The 11219-nt window shown below is 37.0% G+C and overlaps 1 protein-coding gene across 6 annotated transcripts; it reads left to right on the top strand.

Annotated features, from left to right (window-relative positions):
• Positions 1-3743: 3743 nt before the first annotated feature.
• CIAPIN1 (cytokine induced apoptosis inhibitor 1) lies at positions 3744-10035 on the top strand. Of its 6 annotated transcripts, none has more exons than XM_076184601.1 (3): positions 3744-3773; positions 6677-6780; positions 7267-10035. In XM_076184601.1, exons 2-3 carry the CDS (start codon positions 6688-6690, stop codon positions 7993-7995), a joined length of 822 nt encoding a protein of 273 aa, XP_076040716.1. In that variant the 5' UTR covers positions 3744-3773; positions 6677-6687; the 3' UTR covers positions 7996-10035. The 6 variants fall into 6 exon arrangements, with proteins under 6 accessions (XP_076040716.1, XP_076040712.1, XP_076040715.1 ...); XM_076184597.1 differs by lacking the exon at positions 3744-3773 and adding an exon at positions 3862-4007; XM_076184600.1 differs by lacking the exon at positions 3744-3773 and adding an exon at positions 4024-4102.
• Positions 10036-11219: the final 1184 nt, after the last annotated feature.

Genomic DNA, 11219 nt, shown 5'->3' with positions numbered 1-11219 from the left:
GTGTGTGTGTGTGTGTGTGTGTGTGTGTGTGTTTATTTAGTTGTATTTACACCGTTGTAATATACAGAGATGGAGCTATGCTCGTGAGGTACCGTCTCGTTGACTCCACTTATCAAGCTTTGCCTTATATTCTTTTACATTGTTAGCCTGGATTATAATTTCATCCAGCTTGTTCCATAATTCTATGTATCTGTGTGAAAAGATATAATTCCTAACATCTTCCAAACATTTTTTTTCAAGAATTTGCTATGACCTTTTAGTGATATTACATGCTATGCTAGTAGATCCTCTCTGTCCATTTTTCTACACCTTTCTCTGATCTAAATATGATTATCATACCGCCATGTCTGTGAGTGTGTGTGTATGTGTATGTGTATATATATATATACATGTATATATATATATGTATATATATATGTATGTATATATGTATATATATGTGTGTGTGTGTGTGTGTGTGTGTGTGTGTGTGTGTGTGTGTGTGTGTGTGTGTGTGTGTGTGTGTGTGTGTGTGTGTGTGTGTGTGTGTGTGTGTGTGTGTGTGTGTGTGTGTGTGTGTGTGTGTGTGTGTGTGTGTGTGTGTGTGTGTGTGTGTGTGTGTGTGTGTGTGTGTGTGTGTGTGTGTGTGTGTGTGTGTGTGTGTGTGTGTGTGTGTGTGTGTGTGTGTGTGTGTGCGTATTTACATAGCTGTAGCATACAAAATAAAAGTAACAACACTCGTTGGATTGCGTCTCCAGTTTCTTTTTAAACATAGTTTTACTGTCACTACTCTTTATGCCATCAGGCAGCCTGTTATACAGCCTCGGTGCACACCTTGCATAAGCTCTGAAACCAACTTCCAAGTTGTTCCTTGGCTCCTCAAAAAGATGCGGGTGTAGACAATACCTAAGTATCATAGAGGTCCCTAGTCTGAACCTTCGTGATAGATCTCATGTATTCTGGTTCCTCAAACTTTAAGGTTTGGTAAGTCAAGACACACATCTTATGAACAATGCTTGTTTTTATTGGTAACCAGTGGAGTCCAGTTAATGCCGGTGTGATTCTTCCTCGCCAAGACACACCTTTAAATCTTGTAGTCCTATTCATAACATCTTGCAACCTCTTCAAAAGATAGTTTGGTAGACCATAATAAAGTGAGTTGCAATAGTCTTGCTTTGCAATCACATTGTTATAGACAAACATTGATGTTGTTTTCAGATCTAAATATTTCCTTATAAAAACAGTGTTCCATAAATGATATCCTGTTGCTCTTACTACATTTTTGATTTGATCGTGATATGTCAAGTAACACTCCTAAACCTTGACCACACTTTTTATTTCCATAGTAGTCTCATCTGGTTTCAAGTTGGATATTCCAAGTCTGCTTAGATAATTTCTATTCCCAAGTATTAAATGTGGATATTGATGGAGCGGCTACTATGCACTCTGGAATGAATTCCAAAGGTCGATGAACCTAAGGGCAAGCCAGTTCCCCTTCATTGTGTTTATCTAGTGGTCAGGGTTTATCAACTTCATGGAGTGGCATCTGAAGTTGTTTCTGTTCAACAGGAAGAACCTTGTACAGAGGCGTCCTCGTAGCCTTATCCCTGACTAGTTTCGCAGGTATACTTTTCCATTCCTTGAAAAAGCATACCTGCGAAACTAGTCAGGAATAAACTCAGACTAAGACTCCTGTATTTTCTAATTCACTTACGTCTCATTACGAACTATAACAATGTACCGTGTATAGGAAAAATCCTGGAATTACATATTATGATATTCTTACCTGTGACTCAGTCTATATGTTTTATATTTGTTCATTATTTCATTTGTGTATTCGTATTTATTTGTGTTGCTTTTAAAATAATCTTATACTGAAATAAAGCTAATCTAATCTAATTTAATCTGATAAAACTTGTAATTATGCAGTCTTGTTGGCTAGTCCGTCTATGTTAGTATTTATACAATTGTATGTTCGGTGTTGGGTTTCCGGAGAATTACCGGTTACTTGCTTATTTGGATTTAGTTGGATATGTCTAGAAGACCTCTTCAGTGCCACAGTGGTCCGCCACTGTTACCATTCCTGGTGTCCAATTTCTTTAAGGCCACCTGGTGTGGTATGGTGTTAATTGACCGCCATCCAGCAGTGTAGCCTGGTACAGGTGGTTCGTCTTGTACTGATAATAAGAATTTATCCAGTCCAGCCTTCAGTCTGTCCACTGTACAGCCGATGATATCTTTTATAACCTTTCAGGAGCTCTGGTTGGTATTGTTTTTCTTGTTACTTCCGCCCTGATCGTTCAGTGCTGTAAGGCTGCAGGGAATGGGGTGCTGGGTTAGGTACCTGTCCTTCAATTATTTTCCATACGTAGATTGCACGATACCGTTCTCTTCCTCGTTGTTGAGAGTAGAGCCCCAACTATTTGAGACGTTCCCAGTAGCTTAAATCCCTCATTCCTCTGATTTTCCTGGTGTAAGAGCATTGGACAGGCTTTAACTGCTGGATTTCACCTCTTTTGTTGGAGGACCACAGTTGGCTACAGTAGTCTAAGAGTGGCTGTATCATGGTGTTCCAAAGGGTCGACATCATTTTGGGTTCACTGGTATAGAAGGTTCTGAGTACCCAGCCTGCCATCCCTCTTGCTCTTCTCACAGTTTCGGCTATGTGGTGGTGAAAGGTGCAGTCTTCTCCCAGATGTACCCCCAAGCATTTAGCGGTCTGTGATGCGCTAATTTCATGGCCTCCTTCTGTGAGTAGTTTTGTTTCAGTTTTTATTTCTTGGTGTTGGCCATGTCGCAGTATTTCATTTTTTTCTTCATTGAAGACCATATTATTTTATATCATTTATTTTATTTATTTTTTCCTTTAACAACAGGGAGTCAATGCACGATATTCCTTTGCCACCCGAATCATCTTTTTTCTCAGTCAACAGTCCATTTTCCCTCTTCCCTCTCGTCTTTACTTATTTCCACTATTTCAGATACCAGTTTTCCCTCCCTTCCCTCTCCTTCTTTGTCCTATCCCTGAAGATATACACATTAGTAAATGTAGTTGCGGAGCTCTAGTCTTTATATGGACGGCTCCTCAAGGATTCTTCTTGTTTTCTTGATATCTTACTCTATCAAGGGTGACCAGACGATCTTTTTCTTTGAAACTAATTACAACATGGATTAGTGAAAGAAAACAAAAATATATAGGGATAACTAAAATATTTGTAATCGTGGCAAACTACTGAAACACCTTATGATACTTTTCTTTGTGTACAAAAGAACCATACTGGTATGGTGTCCACATATTTGTAAACGTTAAAATACTGTAAGGTTTTTAATTTCAGCCCTACCGACCAGACCATCCAACATTCCTGTGTGTGCTCCGAAACAAATGTTCATATACAGCGTGTACTGAGCAACATTTTAAAATCTACTATTGCTTTGTTGTTGTTGTTGTTATCGTTATTATTATTACTGTTGTTGTTGTTTTTATGTCCGTAAACTATACCTGTATCACTAATCTATTTTTGTCTTAAATTTTGTCTTCAATTTCATATTTATTTACAGGATGTCTTTAGAATTATTATTGATTTGTTAGTCATGATATATAAAATAACTAAATATATAGTAAACAAATAAGATCTTCTCCCAAAATAATGTTGAAGAAGAAAGTTGCAATCAACATTTACCTGTGAGTCACGTATCCAAAATTATATTTAAAAGACCCGCTAAATTCGTTCTGTTTACGTTTTAGTGTCCTCGATTGCATTCGTTTTAAGTAGTGTGACGTCCTTGCCATTTTTGTACAGTTTTGCGCAATCGTTGCCCATGATATTTCTATTCTACACAGAAAAATTTATTTGGTGTAACATACGTAACTTATTATTATATAAAAATGCAATCTATATATTATCTTATCTTTTATCTATCGGCACAATTTAAGCCCAAGTCAGAGCTTCTAGACTTTCGAATTTTTATACAGTTTCTCGTGAGATCGTAGAATTGTAGTTAAATCGTGATTCGTCTTCTGGAAAAAGGTGTGGTGGTTAAATATAATATAAAATTTGGATCCGAGCCGCAACAATAGCGAGAGTTTACAGTAAATTGGGTTATTCATAGGGTTACAGCAGTTGTAAGTAGTGAATTATAGAAAAGGTAGAACTTGACGTAATTCACAAATTATTTATGACGAAACAGTCTCTAAATGATTGCGTGTTGTATTCAGTATCTATTATTAGGTGCTGTTTACATTAGACTTGGAACCAACGAGTAGTACTCGTGCGTATATAGCGTATAGTGTTGCAATAGGACGGTTGTATCATGGGCATGGGTGTGCAACTGATGTTTTTAGTTCTAATATATTGTGCTAGTATTGGATTGGTGAATGAAAATAAGTGTTACGTCATTGGACACACTTTTTCTTACTTAATTTCGGTATTACCTTAACCTTGTATATTTGTTTAATTTTGTAATTCCGGCACTTGGCCTTCAAGCCAAAAATTTCATAAATCAATCATTTTGTAATTCATGGCTATCTCGTGACCAAAAATGGTTCTGGTACCTTTCCTATACCATACATTTCAGCCCCTTGTAAACCTCCTACTCCTGCACCTCCTCCATCAGACAATTATTACACTACATTTCATTTCAGAAAGCTTTCAATCCATTATGATTATCATGCAAACACATTTTTCACTTTTTCCTTTTTGGCATTTGAAAGATCTATTTTTTTCTATGGAATAGTTAGGTTAAATTAGGAGCTATTGAACAACATAGGTTTCATGTTAGATATCTGTGCTTGCATGGTTCTAGAAATTTACCTTCAGGAGGATGAACACATCATATCTTGCATCTATACTTTTTGGCAAAAAAGGGAAAATTTTTAGAATTGCACACATATGCAATATAGCAATAGAAAATAAGTAATTAATTTTGTAAATTATAATACATCAATGCAATGGGTTTTTCTTGGTGGAAATTCATAAAAAAAGTTCCTAAAACTGATTTACTAATGAATGAAGCCATGGCAGGTGAATGATACGCCATGTTTGTTCTGATAGATACCAAGGTTGAAGACATGAAAGGATGATAAATTCGTCTATTCTAACCTAACCTACATAACCTAAGCTGTATTTAGTAATGCAGTACCTGTAATTCTAAAGGTCATCTGGGTCGTCATCATCGTTATGGATGCCGAGGTCGAAGAAAAGAAAGGATAAATTTGTCTCTTCTAACCTAACCTAAGCTGTATTTAGTAATGCAATACTTGTACAGACGCTCCTCTACTTACGTTCATTCGTTTTACGTTTTTTCGATTTTACGTTTGAACTGACTGTAAAAAAAATGGAGTGAATTTTTGAGTTTAGCGCGCTCTCCGTAGTACGAGACGTTCAAACTATACTTACGCATGACGCTGCGTCCATTGTTTACATGGCACAAACGACAGACTGAATGTGCCTTGCCTCCTCCTCCTCCTTCTCCTCCACCATCTCACTTTATGTTGCTTGAATTTAATTTATTTGAAATTAATGTTATTATTTTACAATGTTATGTTTATAATTAATGATTTAGGGGTGTTTTATAAGATACGGTAATAGAATTTATGGATGTATAGTACAGTATGAACGGTCATACATTACTGGAACGTACAGTAACAACTTACGTTCATTTTCACTTTACGTTCGGCCGTTCGGAATGTAAGTTGAGGAGCGTCTGTAATTCTTAATATCTGGGTCATTGTCATTGTCACGGATGCTGATGGCCTGAATAAGTACTCAATCGGACTGCGGGGGATAGAGCTGTTGCATAGCTTCAAGGAAGCACTATTGTCTTTGTAACAGTGCTTATTAACATCATCTGGAGTTGGATAACAACCAGTGCACAATGTGAAAGCCATCAACTGACTGACATTAACTGGATCGGACAGATGACAACGTCACATCTTGATGCTATGCTCGCACTTTCGTTCGGTAGTATATTTGCATTTAGAAATATTTTTTGTTATTGATTTCTTAAGTGTTAAAGGACACAGACCCCTGCAAATGTGGAATATCCACAAATAGTTTCCAAGCCTCTAAGACCTGTGTCATATACAAAGAAATACATACACATACCAAAGGCTCTTTTTTTCCCTTATAAGGGAGGTAGCCAAAAAACAAAGGCATAAAAACCACTCCCCCCCCCCCATTCTATCCCTATCACACTCCACTCCCCTCCACCCTCTTCCCTCCCTCTTATCTTGGGGCCTCCAGAAAGTACCTAAATCTGTTTCAGCACCTCTAAACAGCCACAAGAAAAAACAGGAGCAAAAGCACTGAAAAATATAAGAAAATTGAAGTGAGAAAGAGCTTAGTGAGAGTGGAGACACTGATGTTGGTAGGCAGAAGAATTGAGGCAGGGCAAGAAGTGTAGGAAATGAGCATGGAATGGTGGACAAGGGGATACGGGTGACAGGAAATAGACTGTTGCTGTGCGTGTGAACAAACTGACATGGCAGAAGAACCTGCTAATATATGGCACAACTTCAGGGACATAGCACTGACTCATGAATGAACAACTACAAATGTGGAACCTGCAAATGTCGGTGCTGGTGTTCATTGAAGTTATAGTTTGAAGTCCAAGGATTTGGGTATTTTGGTTCAATATGGACCCATTCATCTGAGGGTATGTCATAGCATTTATACTTATGGTATCTTATCTTTTACAGTTACAAACAAGATGTTTGGTGTTAGTAATGGTATGAACGTACTACTGTTATGGAAAACTCCTGTAAACCATGAAGAGTTCCAGAGTTTAGTTAGCAGTTTAAAGGTTTGTAACCATTTCCAGTAGAAAAGTAGCACATGTAGCAGTGATTACAAATATTTGGATATACAGTGAGACCTCATTAACAGACGTTAATTAGCTGTGTTTTCGGTGTTTTTAGTGCTGTTGTTTAGTGCATGCAATCACTATGCCACCCAAAAACCACTCCAAAACACCGAAAACAGAGCGAAAACACCGCAGACACAGCTAATTAATGTCTGTTAATGAGAGGTCTCACTGTATGTACCTCTTTTCTCTTGTGTGTATCCTTTTGCATTGAACCGTTTTAACATGTATACTGCATAGGTAGTTTTTAACTACAGTTATATGTAAGTCTGACTTAATATAAAAATATGCAATAAGTCTCTGGATTAGTAAAAATATATAAGAAACAGGTTAAGGACTTTAGAAATTAGAATATGATATATTTATGCAGAAATAGTCTTACTAAAATCATCTTTCTCTTCTATTTTTGTCTCAATTGAAATACAGAATGAGGTTGGAAAGCAAGGAAAAGTGGCTGTTGAAAACTGCGACATGCTTAAAACATCAAGTCATGCTGGAAGTTCCTTCGACATTGTTCTCTCTGGTGTTATGCCACCATTTGAAATGATCTATACCACAGAACTCTTAGCAGAACTACTACGTGTGCTTAAACCTGGTAGCAAATTGGTGGTACGTGCAAAGGGGGATGAGCGATCATTGCTAAGGTTGGCAGGTTTCTCACAAATATCAGAACCTCATGAAGTGCAGCTTTCAGATGATCAGAAAGCCCAGACCAATAGTAAAGTCTATGAAGTTTCTTGTGCCAAGCCTAGTTTTGAAGTGGGATCATCAATGAAACTTAGCTTTGGGAAGCCAAAACCTCAGGCCAATACTTGGAAAATTGATCTTGATGATGATGATATTGACCTTGCATCTCCAGATGACCTCCTAACTGAAGAAGACAAAGCAAAACCAGATCCACTGTCTCTCAGAGTGTGCGGAACCACTGGTAAAAGAAAAGCATGTAAAAATTGTGTTTGTGGTCTCAAGGAAGAGTTAGATGAAGAGGCCGCAGGTAAAGCAGCAGCGGCAACTAAAGACTTCAAATCCTCCTGTGGGAGCTGTTACCTTGGAGATGCATTCCGTTGTGCATCATGTCCTTATTTGGGTATGCCTGCTTTTAAACCTGGAGAGAAAGTTAAACTCACAGATTCTACACTTCAGGATGGTATTTAGTTAAAAGAAAAATATGTATATATATTTGGGTAGTAATTATATTGTACACAAGATGTTTCACTGATAGCATGTCTCGCAAGAGTGGTACTCAAAGACATTTTACTATAACAGATGTCTATATATTCTCTAGTTAATCATTAACTAATGCATAGTATCACTAATTCAGTAGCTGGTGGGACGGTGTACCTGCAAGGGGTTGTCCTTCAAGATTGATGTTAAAGAGAATCATCATCTACCCCACCCCCACAATCTTCAAAACCTGTCAACACCCTATCCCTCCTCTGGAGATACATTCTCAAGGGACCAAGATCACACACACTCCAGACTGGGGCTAAGATCTTTCCATCAATTTCAGTTGTATTTTCTTCACTTTATTACGCAAGGAAAGCTAAGAAGAAGTGGTTATTGCTCTCTTTCATACCTAAACCAATGACATAGAAACTGTCCTACACTAACACAAACAACACTACAGTTTCTTCTTAGAGAGATCTATGTGGGGACCTGAGGACTGTTTCCAGTCCGTGAAAGTTAAGGCAACAATTATTATTTGATACCTGATTGGTTCATCTTGCTCATAATTTTCTTATGTGGTACATACATATACCAAAGGCTCTTTCCTCCTAACAAGGGAGGTAGCCAAAAAACAAAGGCATAAAATCCACTCCCACCCATTCCATCCACACATACTCCATTCCCATTCACCCCACTTCCTCCTATCTTGGTTCCTGTGTGTATAATAAGTTTGTATACCTTTCCTTAGAAGAGTCTTAAAAAGTCATCCTAATTTTGGTCTATTTTTATTTTAATTATATATCATTACATGTGCCTTACCTTTTCTTTAACAGATGTGGTGAAATTGATATACTAGTTATGATGATAATTGTTGCCTTGAATTTAACTGACTGGGAATTTGCAGCCCCACAACAACTGACATATCACAGGTTCTTTCATATATCTCTTTAGGAAGGTAAATTGAACTGTTTTCTCTGTTATAGTAACAGGAGGAAGGACTAGTTACTAGTTGTCAGCTTTCCATTGGTGCAAAAATGGAGGAAATGTAGTTAAAATTGATTTATATAGATCTTGTGCTTGGTGTAGACACTAAGTGTCCCGAATGCAAGTAAATATATTGACAGGTTTCAAAGGTGGGGAGATGATTCATTCAGACGTCTGTCTTGCCAAATCACCACTTGCAGTCACCCATCATTAGTCCCAAATTCTAGTAATAGTGTTAAAACTGGAGGATAATTTTAGATTGTGAGAATATGCATTAACTTGTGATTAGTTGTATTATTCTGTATAGCAAAATGGACTGTACTATAGTTATTTAGGATATCAGTGGAGTTTCAGTGTACTTTTGAGTTTCGTGCCTATTCAACAGCATTTTCTGTTATATGGAGGTAAGTCATGCATAATAGGAAAAAATCTAAGAAAAGATGTATGGAGGATGAAGAAAAATTGTTAACCGTGATAATAATGATTACATTGAGTTCAACTGGCTGGGATTACAGCTCCACATTTACTGGCAATGGTCTTTAGGTCCTCCTAGAGATCTATGGGGGGGGAAAAAATGGACTGTGATATGTGTTATATTGATACAGGACATTTTATTACCAGTTTAGAGATCTAAGGCTTGATCCAGAAAATGAAAATTAGCCTCTTGAGGCTGTCTCCAGATGTAGGCGAGGGTGTTGATCAGTTTTAAAAATGATAGCAGTGTAATGATTCACTGTCGAACCAATAATTTAAAGCTCCATCATTGATTCCTGTTGACCATAATCTGTAATAGTTATACACAAACCATGTGCCACTCATTTAAAAAAGAATGAAATTTAGGACAAAAACATAAAATGCATTCCTACTATTTTTCTAATTGTTTATGTAATCTAATTTTCTAATATCCAGTCTTATTTTATTTTTAGTTCAAATCAGTCATACTTGAATTCCCAAATGGCTTGGGCATATATTTCCTTATATATTACCACCTACAGGAATTCTGTTTGTATTTATATATTTGTTTTATAAAATTGAGGCTGTATACCCTTGTAAAAATGTGGTCATGCCTGAATGCATCTAAAATAATTACTTATTCTCTATTCAGTCAAGTCTGGTAGCTACAATGATATTTGTGGAATATACTTCATCCTGAACTAAGATATTGTACCAAAAAAAAGAAGAAAATGCTCCTTAGGCTAAGGACAACTAGGAACCTGAAGTACCCTGCATTTGTCATGATGTTGAGGTGAAGCTATGTAAAGGTTGTGATATCCAGAAGAGATAAAGAATTTTACATGTGGGGTATGGAAACTGAAGGTGCAAGGTATATAATATATTGCAGACAAATTGTTATATGTATTATTTTGAGGTTTTGTATTAAAGGTGATATATCCATCACTAAATTGTATTTTGATTGTTCTGTTGCATGGGAATTATATAAATCAGTATATATGATGGAAGAATGGTAGGGCTCTAGGAAAAAAGAAAATACAAAATAAAAACATCGAAAACTTGCTGTCACGTGAACTTTCTAATTATCAAGGGAGGAGCAGATGTAGTGGATTGATGTATGAGATTGTTTATTGTTTGCTTAAGGAGGGAAGTATGCCAGTGGATTGAAGGAATGCATAAAGTATAATGTACAATGACAGTATGAGATGTCCTCTAGGATTTAAATGCTATTTAACTACAGTCCATCATAACAATCTCCTCCCTGCTCAAAAGACACTCCACTTGCATTATAAGCTCTATTCATCTCATACATCCATCTCATTCATGGTCATTCTCTCAAGCTCACTCCATTCTTTTCTGTTATCTATGTTCTGATGGTCATAACGGTCATAACTTGTTCATTCTTTCTCTATGCTCAGACCACCTCAGCACCTTGTTCTACCTGTTCTATCCATGGCATTTAATCTATACATGCATGACTTACCCACACCAGACACCTCAGAAATACAAATCTCTTGCTACGCAGACGACATAACAATCACATGCACACATTGCAACACAGACAAAGCTGCAGAAATAATCCAGCCATACCTTGATACACTCAACACATGGTTCATCACAAACAGACTCAAAATAGCTCCAACCAAATCTACAGCAACACTTCTCACCAACTGGACAAAAGAACACAAATACATACCTCATCTCTACATCAACAACACTCTAATACCACACACAAACACACTGAAAATTCTTGGTGTAACATACAATACATCCAT

Source organism: Oratosquilla oratoria, chromosome 4, assembly GCF_046742065.1.
Source record: "Oratosquilla oratoria isolate Oo_2021 chromosome 4, ASM4674206v1, whole genome shotgun sequence".
NCBI lineage: Eukaryota > Metazoa > Arthropoda > Malacostraca > Stomatopoda > Squillidae > Oratosquilla > Oratosquilla oratoria.
Note: the sequence above shows the minus strand (reverse complement) of the source record. Positions and strands in the feature narration are given on the sequence as shown.